The 16,969-nt window shown below is 36.2% G+C and overlaps 1 protein-coding gene across 1 annotated transcript in view; it reads left to right on the forward strand.

Moving 5' to 3' along the window:
* The window catches only part of LOC137131871 (E3 ubiquitin-protein ligase rnf213-alpha-like), a 53,313-nt gene that overhangs the window by 2,829 nt on the left and 33,515 nt on the right, over positions 1 to 16,969 (forward strand). The window contains exons 5-26 of the mRNA XM_067513693.1: positions 821 to 1,543; positions 1,755 to 1,936; positions 3,955 to 4,098; positions 4,342 to 4,547; positions 5,361 to 5,623; positions 5,789 to 6,045; positions 7,980 to 8,186; positions 8,413 to 8,608; positions 8,704 to 8,756; positions 8,905 to 9,064; positions 9,458 to 9,592; positions 10,316 to 10,414; positions 10,497 to 10,619; positions 10,860 to 11,049; positions 11,358 to 11,531; positions 11,709 to 11,861; positions 13,180 to 13,805; positions 14,045 to 14,204; positions 14,288 to 14,505; positions 15,044 to 15,181; positions 15,308 to 15,463; positions 15,581 to 16,805. Of these exons, the coding sequence (XP_067369794.1) occupies positions 821 to 1,543; positions 1,755 to 1,936; positions 3,955 to 4,098; positions 4,342 to 4,547; positions 5,361 to 5,623; positions 5,789 to 6,045; positions 7,980 to 8,186; positions 8,413 to 8,608; positions 8,704 to 8,756; positions 8,905 to 9,064; positions 9,458 to 9,592; positions 10,316 to 10,414; positions 10,497 to 10,619; positions 10,860 to 11,049; positions 11,358 to 11,531; positions 11,709 to 11,861; positions 13,180 to 13,805; positions 14,045 to 14,204; positions 14,288 to 14,505; positions 15,044 to 15,181; positions 15,308 to 15,463; positions 15,581 to 16,805 (5,788 nt within the window). The remainder of the gene's footprint in view (positions 1 to 820; positions 1,544 to 1,754; positions 1,937 to 3,954; positions 4,099 to 4,341; positions 4,548 to 5,360; positions 5,624 to 5,788; positions 6,046 to 7,979; positions 8,187 to 8,412; positions 8,609 to 8,703; positions 8,757 to 8,904; positions 9,065 to 9,457; positions 9,593 to 10,315; positions 10,415 to 10,496; positions 10,620 to 10,859; positions 11,050 to 11,357; positions 11,532 to 11,708; positions 11,862 to 13,179; positions 13,806 to 14,044; positions 14,205 to 14,287; positions 14,506 to 15,043; positions 15,182 to 15,307; positions 15,464 to 15,580; positions 16,806 to 16,969) is intronic.

Here is a 16,969-nt window from a genome sequence, read left to right on the forward strand (position 1 = left end):
TGCGTAACTTCAGCCTGGGACTGTGAGCCTTTGCATAGTGGATCTTATTGTGGATTGGATCTCCGATTGTGGGGGTGATGATATTTGCCCCCTGACCATTTGTTTGGTACCAGATACCAATACTGATACTTTGCACAAAAAAATCGAATTGTGTTTCTTTTTTCCACTTTTCCCGTTCTAATACCATTCCGATCCTGAATGTTATTATAATACTAATAATGGAGGCAGGGATCCGTAGAAATTGCCCCCCATGTGACAAGACTGACTTTAAAGGCTCTTCGTACTATACAATGTCATGTGCAATACTACCAGTAAATGTAGCTAAGATGAATGTCAAAGTACTCCCCGAGGGAGGTCTGTTTTTCCCTTAACAGCACCAGACTTCCTCTTTATAGTTTTATCACAGCCTTTATTTTTGCTAAGTCTCAAGCATCTAAGGAGAATGTAAACACTGTCCTATCAATCAGAACTTTTCAGCTTATAGTTAAATGGTCTGCACTTATACAGTGCTTTTCTACCTATTGGTACTCAAAGCGCTTTACACTGCTTCTCATTTGCCCATTCTCACTCTCAATCTCACACACATACACACCGATGGGGGAGCTGTTATGCAGCTGGCCAATGCTCACCGGGGGCAACATTCTGCGCCACACCCTGCGCCAGTTACGTTTGACTGTGTTCCCTGTTAATGATAATATACACATTCACCTGAAATTACTGAGTTTAGACATCAATCTTTTATTGTGAGTATCACTCCTAGAACAGGAAATGCTGGAACTGGAAGTATTGATATTATATATTAATGTATGTGTTTTTTCAGGGGGAGCTGGCTTGTTTTGAGTCTAAACCCGCGACAGATGGCTCTACCCCACAGGACCCTTTAGAAAGCATTGTAATCCCAGCTAAAGGGGAAACCACACACACAGGCTCATCACTCCACCCGCCATCCTCAAATGACAAGGAATTTGTTACCCCACAAGCCACAGAGACCTTTAAGGAGGAAGACAGGAAATCTAATACAGCTTCTGAAAGTAAATCTCAGCTATGCAGTGAGGTGGCCCCTGGATCTGTTTCCATGGCATCACCCTCTACCACACATGATGAAATAACAGTGCAACAAACAGAGGCTCCTTCAGCTATTAGTACAGACGACAGCACTGATGTGCATCTAATTCCTGCGGACAAATTAAGTGGCGTTCATCCTGGGTTGCCTTTACTAACACCAACTAAAGAAACCAGCTCCACTGGACCTGATTTGTCTGAGCAAACACATCAACAGTCTGATTGTGTTACACAGCAGCCTGTTTCTGGAGAAAATAAAGATAAGAAATTCCACCATGAGACACACAACGTCTCTGGAAGGCCTTATGAAAATGAAAAGGACACAAACCGTGAACAGCATACATTCACTATACAGACTGATCAAAACGAAGACTATCCAGCAGGAGATCAGAGCTGTTCCTCAGATGACAAAAATATCAGAAAAGTCGAATATTCTGCTGATCCATGTCCAGTAACAAAGGAAAAAAACGAAAGCATTGAGGTAGTGAATTAAGCATAAATTAGTTTAAATAACATAATATTGACAGTAATTGTCTGGCAGATTATTAACTGTGTCCAAGTCCAAGGCTTTCAGTTTATATATAAATTTCTTACAAGTAAATTGTGAAATTGGGCAGGTTTGACAGATCTACATTACATCACCTCTCAGTCACATTCAGACATTGTTTACTTTGTGGCCTCTTTTTCCCTAGGCTGTTAACACCAAATCAGATGAGAACGCAAGCACAAACCTGGCAGTGAGACAGGGACAGCAGCCAGGTACAGATGTAGATGTTTCCAAGTCACCAACACCCTCCAGTCAAAGCGAAAAGAAGGCAGGTCAAGTAACAGCAAATATCTTGGAAGAGTCCTATGCCCCTCCAACATTACAAACGTAAGTATCTAGAAATTGAAATGGCTTTAAAATGTTACATATATATTTTAGCACCAGTATCAGAAAACTCCCTGGTAATCCCCCATTTGTCAGTATTTTCTAGTCCTTTCTTGAAAACTACATATGATTTTCTGGATGTCAACATCTTGCACTCAAACCTGTATATACAGTATCAATCAGCATTAGTTGTGCCTTCACAGATATGCAGGTTATCCATCAGATGCTAGCTGTTGAAACTTTGAACCACATGCTGATAACATGTTGAGTGGTCCCTTTTCTTCCCTTTAGGACACAGTGTTCATAATTTCTAAAAATAATTTTAGTTTTGACATATAACAGTTTTCATTTTTCTGTTTTAAATGAGCCCTAGCTCAGAGAAAGCAGCAGTGTTTCAAGATTTTTTTAATACATGCATATAGTTGTCTTTTTGCATAGTAAAGTTTTCTCTTGCATTTTTGCATGCAGTGTTGAACTGATGTGTTCCCGAGTACATGCAGTGATTTACATTACAGCATTTCCTCTGTTGTTAATGCAGTGTCTGACCTATTGCCAAATAACATCATTAGTTGTGCAATGTTCCACCACATGTTTTCGTAGCATCACAGAACTTTAAAATTTTTTTATTTCCCCTTACTTAACATTTTTTAAACCGGTTGCTTACATCAAAATGAGCATTTATTTGAAAGAAAATAATATTTATCAGCTTTAACATTTGTATAACTTAAGATAAGTTGTGTTTGCACAATTAACAATCAAACATAAGTTTCAAGTGATATTTGCAGACTATTGCATTACCTTTTTATTTACAGTACATTTTACACAGCATTCTAATTTGTCTGAATGGGTATGGTTTGTACAGTGACAAAAAGGCAATTATATAGTTGAACAAAGTTTCTATGACAAACCGTCTAAGATGAGGTAGCAACGGTAAAGTGGTTTATAGTTATGACCATAGGATAACAGTGTAGTGTATAACAGTACTCCAGTTTTTGGACTCTGGTTGTCCTTGTTTTTTGGGTTAGGTGTGGTTATCAGTTTGTCCCTGTCAGCCAGTTCCCGTTTATGCTCTAGTTTGGTCATTGTTTTATCCTGTCTATCGGTCTTTCTTTGAACACTTGGTTTGGGTTTTGTGTTTGTCTCTTTCTGTTTTCTGTACATTGTTTTTTGTTGTGATTGGTCCCTTTATGTGCATACTCTTTAGTTTATCATTTTACCCCTAATAGCCCTGGATGTTTTATGTGCTCAGCCCCTTTTGTTAAATCTAATTCCCCTGTGTAGATCACTGGTTTTGTAGAGTTGCGAACAGTGTCCTTAGATTTCATCATTTGTTTTTACAATTAAGTTTCCATCCACTGTTGTACCTAGTGTGACACAGACTATAAACCATGATCATAAAAAAGTCCTACACTTGTCCAGATCAATTATGCTACAGGCATTAGTGAGAATTAAGTGCAAAATATTAAAGCCAGGGATACTGAAAACGGCAAGATGCACGCATACATTAAAAAAACTGATTACATGATTAAAATTTAATGTTACCTAATATGTTTCATTTGTCGCTAACTACAAACTAGTGTTGATGGATAGATGGAGGGTAGATGAGACAGAAAGGAGATCTCAGGGAGTAGACTAGCTCTTCTAAGAGATTTGCCTGGATGATGGTCACTTCGTGGATTATTTTAGGATTAGTTGGTGTGAACTGTGAATTATTGGTTTGCTCAATTCATCTGGGGAATCTGTTCTGAATTTTTTTCAAATGGTTGGGTTTGGGGTGCTGCTGCAAAAAACCTTAAATTTAAATAGCCACTTAACGATCAAATTTTTAATCTTTTTAATCTTTTTTACTTGTTATTAAACAAAAACTAATTTGCTATCATGTTGTGGTGTTTGCAACTAAGTGAATTTAAAAGTTATATACTGTACACTTCATTCCGTCATTTGTTTTGTCTTGCCTTTGCCTTTTTTAAATTTCAGAATATAAAGTTACCATTTAATTGCTTTTTCTCACTTTTTTTTAGTTCATCGATCAGTGGTTCATATGTGTACTTCCATGCTGTCACTTCCAAAGACCCCTGTTTGGATCCTGAGAAAGACAGTGTTTTTCTAATATCTAAAGCATTGTTTGGAAGCTGGACTTCAGCTAAACCTATGACCTTCTCTAGGTATGACATAAGCTTGTTTTCCATTTTTACCATATCACATTTACATTTACATTTAGTCATTTAGCAGACACTTTTATCCGAAGCGACTTACAAGTGAGGTACAAGGCACATGAGAAACCAAGGAAATAAAAATTACTACAAGCACATTGAATATCATTCAGGAAACCCTTTTTCTCAAATTGTGGTTTTGTCACTTTTCTGCATGTCCCATATGTAGTAATATTTGCTTTTTGTGTTTACCAGGCCTCTGAGTGAGAAAAGATATCTTGTTGAACTACGCGTTATGGTTCCCAAAAGCAAAATCCATGAGTGCATACCCTATAAATATGTTGTTCGAAGGTATACGGGAAATAAGTTTGAGGACACCTATGAGAAAATCTACCAGAAAGAGGAAAATTGTTTAATTAACAGGTGTCTGACAATAAATCTGGAAGCTTTGACACGCGAAGGTAATTCAAATCTTTTCTCTTTCATTCAGGTGTATGTTTACAGAGTAAATCATAATTGACCAGCCAGATATTGGCAAACATTAGCCTATTGTAGATAGGCTGGTATTAGGAATAATAATTATTAATCATTGATCAATTAATCTATTAAATGTTTACTTGATTAAAATCTATTTTTACCAACACATAAGGGATGGATAACTGCACTGTATTGCACAATATGTAGTGCTTAGTTGCACCACTAGGTGGTGCGTCTTATTGTGTGGTGTTAATTACATAGTGTTTACTGACCGTCCACTGCACAGATTATAAAACGAACCCGTCTCTGCGTGGTTTTATGAGATTTCTGTGGAAGTGGTGTGGATAAACACTACAGCAGAAAGTTGTTTTATGGCAGCTGCCTGGATTAGTTTTAGCTCACTGAGGCTCATACAAAACCCCAAACCTCACTTGTCTCTGGATTTTAGTAAGGGGACTTGGATATTTGTGTTTTTTCACAACGTTATAGGTTATTTACTTCCCTACATTAAATACAGTTTGTCTGATTAAATGTTTGTTCTCTAGTAAAACAAGGGCCTTGAGTGTTCTGCCTGAAATAGCAATGCTTTCATATTTCTACACATAGTTGTACAATTGTACCACTTTAGCTTGCTTTTTGTCATCTTGATATGCATAGCACCACTGTTCTCTTGGGAAAGGCAATATTCCAATATGTGTTCATTAAAATGATTCAACTAAAGTAAGGAGAAGCTTTAAAAATAGAAAAGAAACATTCAATGTAGCAGATAAAGCACCTTTTAATTTCATGTGTTCAAGGTGAGTGGCACCAGTATGATGATGCCATCCATCTGAACCATGATCGTTGGACTTTGAAATCTACCAAATCCATTGTAAAGACAGAGAGAGACCAAGCTGGCATGGAGATGCTAAAAATAATCTTTGATCTTCTTACTACCTGGAATGAACAAAATGTTGGCAACTTCTTTGTCCTGCTGGAACAGTTCTTTTCCACATACAGCAATCCTGTACTTCATGATGGCAGAGAAAGAAACTGGGAATTAAATTATGGTAAAAACGAGGTAAATGTCAAAAGGTTTATTCTACAAAGCTCCATGTGTACACCCAAAATGACCCCTTAAAATTTAATTTGCATAGAATGAATTAATATTTTATTTAACCAAACAATGTTATTGGAATGCAGTTATCTGGCATCAGTCATTACGTTCTTCCTTTACATTTTTCAGGTAAAAAACCTCCTCAAAACCTTTCTAAAGGAAAACATTCTCAGAACCAGTGTGCAGAAAGGAAAACCAGACTCCCTCTTACCACCTTTACATGCAGGAGTGGTTGGATTACTTGTTTACAACAAGTATTTGAGGGAGAGTATTCCCAAAAAAGAGTCTAGTCTACTCTGCAATCTTCTCTGTCTGCCAAAAAAGCCACAACACCACTTCATGTCTTTCTGGGAAGACTTTGCAAGCCCTTTACCAGAGAAAAAGAGGTAGGTCAAAGCACATTTGAGCAAAATATGTATATGCCAATGCAGAAAGTGATTTCAAATCAGAAAACACATATAAATGAGGAAAAAAAGGTGCAAATGTTAAGGAAATGTGCTGCAAATGAGAAAACACAAAGTTAAAAGCATAAAGATTAAGGCAATGCACTGCAATTTACATAACACATGCAAATGTAGAAGAATGAATGTTACACTACATACAAAAGTAAAAGCACAAATATTAAGCACATGCACTGCAAAAAATAAAGGAATTTCTGAGTTGCATTTTACATTTACTTGGTTTGTATATAGTGTTCTTTCAGAGGCCATGCTTATTGATATCAAAGTTTAAAATTGGACCCAAAGAATGTATTTATTAATTTATATAGTGTTTACAGAGTAATAAAACAATCTGAAACAATAAAAGGACAAACCCATGCACACCTGCCATATTGACACTAATGGACTTGGTAAATACTAAGTATTTTTTTTTTCCAAAAATTGATGCTTGAAGACGAAAAAAACTGAAACTCTCACTTTGCTTTTCATGTTTTTAATTCAACAAAGGAAAATGGTCCAGACTAACTACTACAAATGACTTAGAGTGGTCCAACTGGGGTGACTTCAAACTGCTTGTTTCAGCTCTTTCTATAGATGTTTGATTGGATTCAGATCAGGATCCACTTACTATAAAACTAGTCGTTTGATTTATAGAATTTCTTGGTGTTTTTAGTTTTTGGTGTTTTTATTTTGGATCATCATCCTGTTGCAGAAAGCGCTTTCTGACACTGGGACATATGTTACAGTCCAGAATTTCTTCACAGTAAAAAGATTTCATTATGCCCTTAACAGATTTAAGACACTGAATTCCAGACAAAGCAAAGCCTCAAAACATAAATCTGACTCTGACTTTATTTAGATTTATCAATGTAATAATAGCATCTCTGTCAAAATGCAAAGCGTTGGAAAACCTGCAACATTATTCCATCTATTAGACAGGCATGTGCATAGTGCAGTTTATATCAATTGTAAAAATCACCTGTTAATATTGTCAAACGTAACAAAACTATTTGCAAGTATAGTGTTTAGAGACAGAAACCATTGCTCTTCTCCCAAAGTCCCTTTTCATGAGTAGCTTGACATCTTTCGACAACATCCACATTTGGAAAAACTATCAGTAGGAAAAAACAAAGATCAACAGCTTTCCGCTTGTCCCTTCAGGGGTCACCACAGCGGAACATGTTCCGCACGTTGATTTGGCATTAGTTTTTACGCCGGATACCCTTCTTGCCACAAAGCTCTCATTATTCCGGCTCAGGACCGTCACCAAATTGGCCCTGGGTGGCTGGGTGAAGCCACACCTGTTTGTCCTCTCAATGTCAGTCTAAATAGAGGGTGCTATCAGACACTGATGTACCATCACCTTGAACTTTATGTTGTATCTTTGGAAGTTGTTCTTGGATCTTTGTGCACCATTTGCGCAATCTTTATGTTTAATCTGGGGTCAATTTTCTTTTCACAGCTACATTCCAAAAACTTTGCTACAGTCCCTTAAACTATTTTAACTTCAGTCACAGGAACATAAAACTTCTTGGAGATGGCCTTATAACTTTTACCTTCAACATGCTAGTCTATTTTTTCTGATCTCTTCAAGCAACTCTCTTCTTTGCATACTCTGGTCCCTGTGTGTTGTAGTGCATATGATACCAACCAGCAGAGTGACAACCTTCCCCTTATTAATAATCTGATTAGATCAGATTAATAATCTGTAGATAGAGCTAGTTGGTCACCAAAGCGGATGTGGGACTTACATTTACCATGTATAAAAGAAAAAATAAATAAAAAAACACATGGGGTTAAATATTCTCATTTTGTGTTTTTTTTTGGTCAAAAGGCACTTTTACCGAAAACAAAATAAACAAATTTTTCTGTTGGTATAGTGTTGCAGATGCAGTGGAGATGCTTTGCAACAGTGCTAGACAGCATGGTATTGAGAACTGGTTCCTGGTCATTCCTCTGATTCATCTACTGAGTGGTGAAAGCCAGCCATTTGAGTCACTTCCACCTGTTTTGAATCCAACCTTTGACTCGTGGAAAGGCTTTAAGGGGAGTGAACGAATGCACTTCAACAGAGACAGCAATGCTAAGTATGTAACAGCTCTACAAAACTTGACATAATTGTAGAATCTATTTGAAATATCTTGGGAAATAATAAAAAAAAACATGTATTAGTGGCATTAACTGACTAAAATGTTGCTTTTAATATATACATTAATTTCTCAAAATTCCATATCAGCGGTTAACATTTTTTCAAGCATTACAAATTTTGTTAAATGCACCTGGTCACCATAATGAACTTTGACTTAAAATTAGGAGTCGGATTGGAATCATGAAAGCCAATGCACATCTGGCAGACATTGATCGTCTCCTTGTGCACTCTTGGATGTCTCTGCTGGGTGTGGATAATTTGCTGGACTTCATTTCCATTGTTCCACAAGTTGAACTCCTAGATATTCTTCATTACATACAGTTCACTTTAAAAAACAGAATAATTCCACCTGACTATGAGGTATGAACCTTTAAAAAAGTTCCCACTGGCTTGAATTAGCTCATCACTCTGTGACTTTATCCACATATGATATGCCCTCTGTCTTTGGATTACAGGCTTTGAAAAAGCTGGCATCCCATCTGACGGAAAAAAATCAGCACAGTAAAAGGTAAATAACACATGCATATGCATCTATCACTATAACAGTATCTTTAGAGTAATTGTGTCAGTATTTAATTTTAGTATTAGTAGTGGTAACAATCTTTGCACATACTGTACCTGTACAGAATAATACTTCAAGCATTTTCTTGTCACAGCTTCAATGACACAAATGGAGAATATTGCCTGAAAACTGCAGTATGGGTTCTTGATTCTGTCTGCCAACACATAAAAGATCCAAGCTGCTATGATGTTCTGCTTTCCTTTCTTAAACTGGTCTGTGGGATTACAAAGGCATATCATCACAATGATTCCCAGGTGAAACTCACATTATGTGTCTCCATTGCAACCTATAGTCAGACCTTGAACATGAACAGATTATAGAAATATTTTATATACATGGATGACGAAATATGATGCATGACTTAGTTGTTTTTTTTCCTCTACCTGTTTCATAAATCGTATTGACTGTACACTTTTGTTCCTTGTGTGTAAAAATGAAAAAGCGAAGTATGATGCAAAGTTGAATATACAGGCTTATTAAGTGTCATAAATTAATAAAAATTAATGAAAATACTTTACAGCAAGAAGTGCAATTTGACAATTTCAAAGTTTTTTAAAATCAAAACAAAATTTTACTGAGAAGAATATTCACGTATGCAAGCCAACCTTAACATATATGAAGATATTCAAAATTACTTTCTGTTCCAGGCAAGAGGGCGAATTCATGAAGAGTCAATTGGGGAGACATTACATATAATGCAGGAATGGCGGAGAAATACCTTTAGAAACAAACTGCTCTGTAAATCGAATAGTATTCAGTTTGCTGTACCACAGGAACTTGAGGTAAACATGTATGAGTGGTAGTAATGTATTCACTTTGAAAGAATCTTCAGACCCATTATGTTTTTACACACTGCATTGTGAATTTAATTATAAAAAATGCTGTATTTCAAAGTCTATACTAAATACTCTAACTCATCATGACAAAGTAATTTGACAAAGAAATTATAATTTTACAAACTTCATTCAAAATCAAAACAAATCTATTCTTTGCCAATGAAACTTTGTAGGTTTTGAGCAATGATTACTTTGTAGAAATGTTTTTGCTTTGGCATAAAATACTCTTTTTCTGTTGATCATTGCAGTGTTACAGAAAGTAAAATTAATTAATAATCAGATACATGTCAATAAATCTGAGAGAGAACAGTTTGCAAACAAAATGTTGGGGCAGCATCAAAATGTTTAAGTACTTTTGTTAAGGAGAGTTTTCAGTGTTTGATTTTTATTATTTATAAAAAATAATAATTATTCCTTAAATAAAATATTGTATTATTTATTATCAGTTTAGTAATAGATAAATTGGTTTTAATTAAAAACACAGAGTTATTATGGGTTAGTGTGTATAAACTGATGGGCACAATTTTTCACATAAAGTTAAGTTTACCACATAAGTGTGGGGGGGAAAAAATGCATCTCTAAATCATTCTCCTGTATGATTTTTAAAAATCTGTAATTTTAAAGTGCAGTAAGTGTGACATTATGTGTGACATTGTTTTCTTTTTTTAGGTATGGAAGGAGTTACTCTCAATGTCCTTTAGTCATGAGGAACACACTTTATTCTGGAAAAACACCTTTTTGAAGGATTTTGAGGGAAAACTAAAAAATGTAAGACTGTAATTCTGTTAGTGTTTTCAGGTTTTACATGTGTATTTGAGAAACAAACAATAAGATGTATATTTTGCTATAGGAAAGTCCAGTGGATCAAATTGGACTATACACTAACAAGATGGAAGAACTGAGCAAGTCAAGTCCATTGTTATGTGATACAATGGAGAAATGTGCATTGGAGGCAGTTGTGGGTATTTGTCAGGTATGATTTTAACAAGTGGGGAATTAGCAGTTAATAAATGCAATTGTAATAATCCATGTTAAACAGCGAAGAATGATGTGAAATTCATGGCAAATAATCATTATTATTGGAACACTTTAATTTTGAATTCCTTATGGAAAGATTCACCCCAGTCTCTCCTGAAACTTATTTGACTACTTTTTTGTTGTGCATGGTTTTATTTATTTATTTATTTATTTTTGGTAACTTTCCTCTGATTAGGATCAGTCTGGGAGAGCCATCTCAGCTCTTTTTGAGAAACATGATATCACAAAGTTTGGAAAACTGATGTCTGTTGTAGTGCTGAAGTCATGGCCCAAAGATGCCAATGGAGATTACGCTGATGAAGAGGATGTCATATTTGAGTACCTTGTAAATTGGCCTATGGCCAAAACTGTGTTCCAGATTGCAGGTAAATACTTTAAAGTATGATGTAATTTTACTGTAGAACAGTTCCTACTGTTGTACTATTTTTATTTTATTTTATTTTTTTGAGTATGTAGGAAATAGTCACAATCTAACAGCGTGCATGTGTGGTAAAGAAAACTGCCTATAGTATAGAAAATGAGAGCTGTCAAACAGTGGGTGGGTTGTTTTGATTTGAACCACAATGGATCTGTTCAACTATTGTCTTATAGTTCAACAATTTATTATCTTTTCTATAATCTGATATGTTTATATATTTAGTTTAAGTTTATATTTTGCATGCTTATTTTCCAGGTGCAGGTGTGAGACTGAACAATAAATTCTCAGATGAAGCACAAATGAAGATGGATTTTGCGAGCTCGGCATTCAGATCTGTGGTAGCGAAATTCATCAGTGGAGAAATTCAAATAAAGACTTTAAACCATATCTTGCAGAAAGAACAGGAATTTGTTGCCTTTCTGAAGATGGGTAAACAAAAATATCAGTTTCCTCTCAACTACTGCTTACTTCAACTTTAGTTTTAGTTAAAAGTGAATATCTCTGCACTGCTGCAAGTGCTATTGAATAAGTCTGTGTGATTGGAGGTTTCCACTGCTACAAAATTCTGCTAATTTATTTGTGATCTACATATTAATGTTTCTCTAGATGGCCTCTGTGATGATGCCCGGTGTAAAGATGAAAGGAAAATGTCACATTTACTGATAAGGAGAAAAGAGGAGGCAAAAGCAATCCACAATGAAAAAGAGCTGGTCAAAGGTCTTTTAGAAGTCTGCCAGGAACTTCCACAACATGTCAAAGGTAGACCACATTGCCACACTGAGAGCGAAACATATACACTATTGTCTTAATATACTGTATATAATTATAGGATCTTTATGGTTTTGTAGTTCTACCTGTTTTTGTTATGTTTTCAATTGTTTATTCTCTTACATAATGCATGCTCTCCCCTTGCTTGTGGGTTTTCTCTGGTACGCTGGTTACCTCCCACAGTCCTCCCACAGTCCAAAGACATGCTTGTTAGATTAATTGGTGACTCTAAATTGCCCATTGGTTTGAATGTGAGTGTGAGTGTATGTCTCTCTGTGTTGGTCCTGAGATAGACTCATTACCTGTCCAGGGTGTGTGCCACCTCTCACCCTATGGCAGCTGAAGCCTGTTTTAGACATGAACTCTGGAGAATGTTAGGAGAATTCAGGCTCAGAACTTATCTAGAGTGACCTTTCAGACATACAACTCACAGCAGCAGATCGCCCAAGTGAGAAGCATCCTGACATGTGAAAATACGCTTGATTACTGTGTGCGATCAGCGAGGCACAACTAAATACTTAAAATGTGGTAAACTTTGTTTTATTTAGAGCACATCGGAGCTGTGCATCTAATAACAAAGGTTCACTAAGGGGGCTCAAAGGATGTAATCTGGATAATGTTGGCAGCATTTTGCTCAGACATTTTTGTTCACAAATACATACCGTCTTGACAAAGTCAGAATAATGTCAGAATTCCAATGCATGTCTAAAAGGGTCTTAAAATAGGCTCCAGCCCCACCTTGAGCCTAATCTGGATAAGTGGTTATAGATAGTGGATGGGTGGAAATTAAATGTATATTATATCTTTTTTTCTACCTGTTTGTTCTCATTGTTTGTCACCTGAAAAGTACTTCTGCGTGGCTCTGTGTGAAAGGTGCTGTCTAGAAAAGGCATCTGTGAAGTTGTTCTCTTCAGATATTGAATTCTGATATTTTGGAATTAGGAACGAAAAGACAATGGAAAAATCTGTATATTCTCATACTAAGGCTGTCAATCAATCAAAATTTGTACTCGTATTTAATATGCGATTAATTTGGATTAATCACAAATTTTTAAAAAATATTAATTGATATCTCCCTAATCTTTTTACCAGCACATAATAAAAATGTTTGTCAATCACTGGGAGGGGCTTAAAATGAATATACAAATCAGTCACTCTGTCTCCTTGCAGCTACAGCTATGCATTGTGAATGTGTTTGTGGGGGGCAGGGGGGATTTTTGGATTTTTGCGTTAATGCATTATCGTGTTAATATTGACAGCCCTACTATACTTTCTTTATACATTGTTAATATTACTTTTTTATCCACAGTTGACTTCAAGGGATTGGACAGAAAACTAAATCAGAATTTTGAGATGATGAATCTGAATGACTTTATGAAAGTATACACTTTTGAGGAACAGGAGTCTCAGACAAAAGTGCAGGTCACTTTTTTCAACCTTTGTGATGTCACCCGTCAAATGGGTTCACAACTTCATGACATCAAAGACAGCTCAATCTTCAAGATGTGCTGGACAAACAAAGTGGAAGAGTTGTCAAGAGACCAACAAGACAAAGATGACACTGAACAACTCAACTCAACTGCAAATGAAGAAATCTACACTCTTGACATGGTCTACAACAAAATATTCCAGAGCTGCTACACCAAGTACAAAGGGCTTTATGATGGTCTGAAAACTGGGAAACTCTTACTGGAGGAAGTAGACAGCAGCTTTGAGGTCTTCAAAGAAAAGAATAAAGACTTGCGAAAAGATTTAGAAATCATGTGCAGAGTAAATCCTTCTGATAACACAAAATGGGTCACAAAGAGGATCTACCAGATTCAACAGTACCATGAACTTCATCTTGCAATGGAATCTGCCCAAATTGTCATGGATATCCGAAACATTATATGTCCAGATGGGGATTTCAGAGAACTGGAGAAATTATTGGAAATGGTATGTTTCTTAACAATGTGAAGTTAAGTCGAGAAAGAGCATCTGTTCTTGTGAGCTGGTCCTTACCTATAAGACATTAATGAGAGAGCTATTGATATGGATTCATAGATAAAGGAGAAAAATTGATGATTAATATTTGATTTCTATTAAAAATGTAAAATAAACATTCGACAAGCATTAATTGTTACATAAAAAGCCATCTAAAGAAGAAGGTATATTATTTATAATTTTTTTTACAGAATCAAGCAAACTTCAAGAAAATCAGCTTGGATTGCATAGATGATGATTTCATAAATTCAAAAAATATTCTGAAAGAAATTACAGACGATTGCAAACAGTGTCTTCAGGAGCTCAGTCTGAGAAAAAACTTTGTCCTGTGGGTTAAAGAAGCAATTAACGGTACAGTAGATGCTATTGTTTATTAACAGAAGTTAAACACAGGTATTCATACAGTATGAGCTCATATGAATTTGCAATTGCAGATATCAGTGAGCTGAAAGTTTTTGTTGACCTGGCATCCATCTCTGCTGGAGAAAATGACATGGATGTAGATCGAGTGTCTTGTTTTCACGATGCTGTCCTCGGTTACTCGTCTGTGCTGTATGGGGTGAAGAAGGACTCCGACTTTAAGGCTTTTACTGGTTCGTTGTCAGAATTGTGGAAAGCACTTAAAAATGACAAAAATATACCGAGCAAGCTGGTAAGAATTTTTATTATACTGCCATACTGTGCCACAATGTGAGTGTCACAAGCACTCAAAATACCTAATGTATCGTTTTGGTTAAACCAAAGTATTTGAAATAGGAAATCTATTCACATACTATGTTCTTTATATCTCATAATAATTGGTAGGTCAAGTGTGAAACAAAGTTACATGGTTAATCTTTGGACCACTAGGATCAGTTAGATCATGTGTGGTGCTTGCTTTAATGTACTCTGTTGTTAATTATTTCTACCAAATCCTGCTCTTGATAAAATTTGAATTAGGTTGCCATGTGACATTTTATTTTAGCCAACAATATCCAATATGAACTAAAACTCTAGTTATGTTTAATTAGTGCAACTTCACACGTTCCATGTAATTCTTTAGGGTAAAGGTGTAACCTCTTAGAAGAGCTACTTACCTTAGCCTTGGTATGCTGGCCAAAGCATACCAACATAATATAATCGCAATAGTTGGATTATTTAGTGTACTGGTCAATTTTATGCAGATTTTTTTTTATGATGTTTGATATCAGGCGGATACAGCACGTCATCTCGAATGGCTAAAAACTGTTAAGGAAAGCCATGGATCCGTTGAATTTTCTTCCCTCTCCCTGGCAACATCCATCAATGAAAGAGGGATATACATTATCGAAGCCAAAAACCAAAAAAAGGTACACACTTTGGACTACATTCAATGAAATTTGAAGGAATTACCAGATTACTTGAAAAACACTTGCAATGCTGTTCAGATAATTATCTCACAGGTAAAGATTTTATAAAAACCTTTCCTTTTAAAGTTTGCTGTAGAGACGTCTCTGATGCTGCAAATTCAGAATGGACATGATGACAACATGACATGCACCTTTGATGACCTGAAAGAGTTGCAAAATAAGCTTATGCTCATGTCCAGAAGAAAGGAACAAAACCAGATCGAGGTGGAACGCTTTGCTGAGGTGTTGTAAATTCATTATATGTTATTTTGTGATTTTCTAGAAATTACTGCAATGTTTAAATTGCTGAATGTATGTTTTTTTTACATTATACTGTAATGTCTCTTTTTTCATATTCAGGTGTTTGACAGCGTCCAAAGGCTTGCAAAAGCATTTGTAGACCTTTATGCTGCAGGGAACCCACTCTTCAGGTGTTGGGAAGCTAAGGTTTATTGTAAAACACAGTGTGACATTTGTATAAGTATGGAAATAAACTTTTGCAGCTCCCCGTATTGCATTCACCTACGTGGAAATCTAGTTGAACAACTTACAGCACTCTCCAAGAAGATGGAATTGTTCCTGGATGACTGGCGAAACTTTATGGACAAACAGAGATCTGATCACTACTACTTAAACTATTTCACAGCTGAACAAATATTCTATCTGTGCAGTGTTGTTGCTCCGACAAATGTGAATGCAGAAATACAGGACAAAGCTTTGATGATGCTCTCTTTTATTAAACCAAACTTCACAACATCAGACTTCCGGAGCACATGGAGCAAGTTTCAATGCCAATTTAAGCCTTGCAACAGTATTGAAGAAGGTGTTCACTTTCAGAGTCTCTTTCCCCAGGATACCAGTGACATGGCAGACCACAGTGCTGGTTTGAAAAAACTGGAGGAGTTGTGGAATGGCTACATATGCAATGAAAGTATGTTGTTCCATGACCTCTTGCACATAAGGAGTTTAGGTGGTCTGTTAGAAATGATGACTATCAAAGATCATCAAAATGAATGGGAAGAACCAGAGCTATCTGAGACAGAAGACAATTCAGTTAAAAGAACGCTCCCAAAAGGCCTTCTCTCAAATGAACCTAATCTCATAATCTGCCCACAAGATGAGGTCCTGACTTCATGTATATGTTTGTACATGACCAGTGACTATGAGCCACTGCCGAGTTATGATGAGGTCCTCTTGTGTACCCCTACAACATCTTATGAACAAGTAGAGCTTTTCCTGAGGAGATGTCTTACACCGGGCGGCATTGGCCAGAAGATTTACACAATGCTTTGGGCAGACCAACTAACTTATGATGTTAGCTGTGCAATGGAGAAGTGCTATCAGAACCTGCAGTCTCTTTTCAAACACAGTTACAGGCTGGTGATTTTTTGCAGTTCTGACAGGGAGCACACTTACATTCCTACTGCATTTAGTCAGTTCAAAAGAGACTTTGTGCCACAGGGGCCATTGGAAAGGATCCAAAGCTATTTGTCCAGTCATTACACCCTCTCCTCAGATCACAAGAGTAGTGCGTTTAAAGGTGGCTTCTCAGTTGGCATCGTTTCTTCCCAGCGTGCAGGAGTAGGTGAGTTAAACACGTACAGAGGTTATTCTTGTTAACGTCTCTGTGCCTGTCTTATGTAAAGGAATTAGGCAGATTGATCGCAAGCAATATGAAGAAATAGTAGTACACATTCAAAATCTGAATAGAAAATAATTGAATAGAATTTAATTTAATTTTCCTTTGCA

This window comes from Channa argus, chromosome 8, assembly GCF_033026475.1.
Source record: "Channa argus isolate prfri chromosome 8, Channa argus male v1.0, whole genome shotgun sequence".
NCBI classification, from domain to species: Eukaryota; Metazoa; Chordata; class Actinopteri; order Anabantiformes; family Channidae; genus Channa; species Channa argus.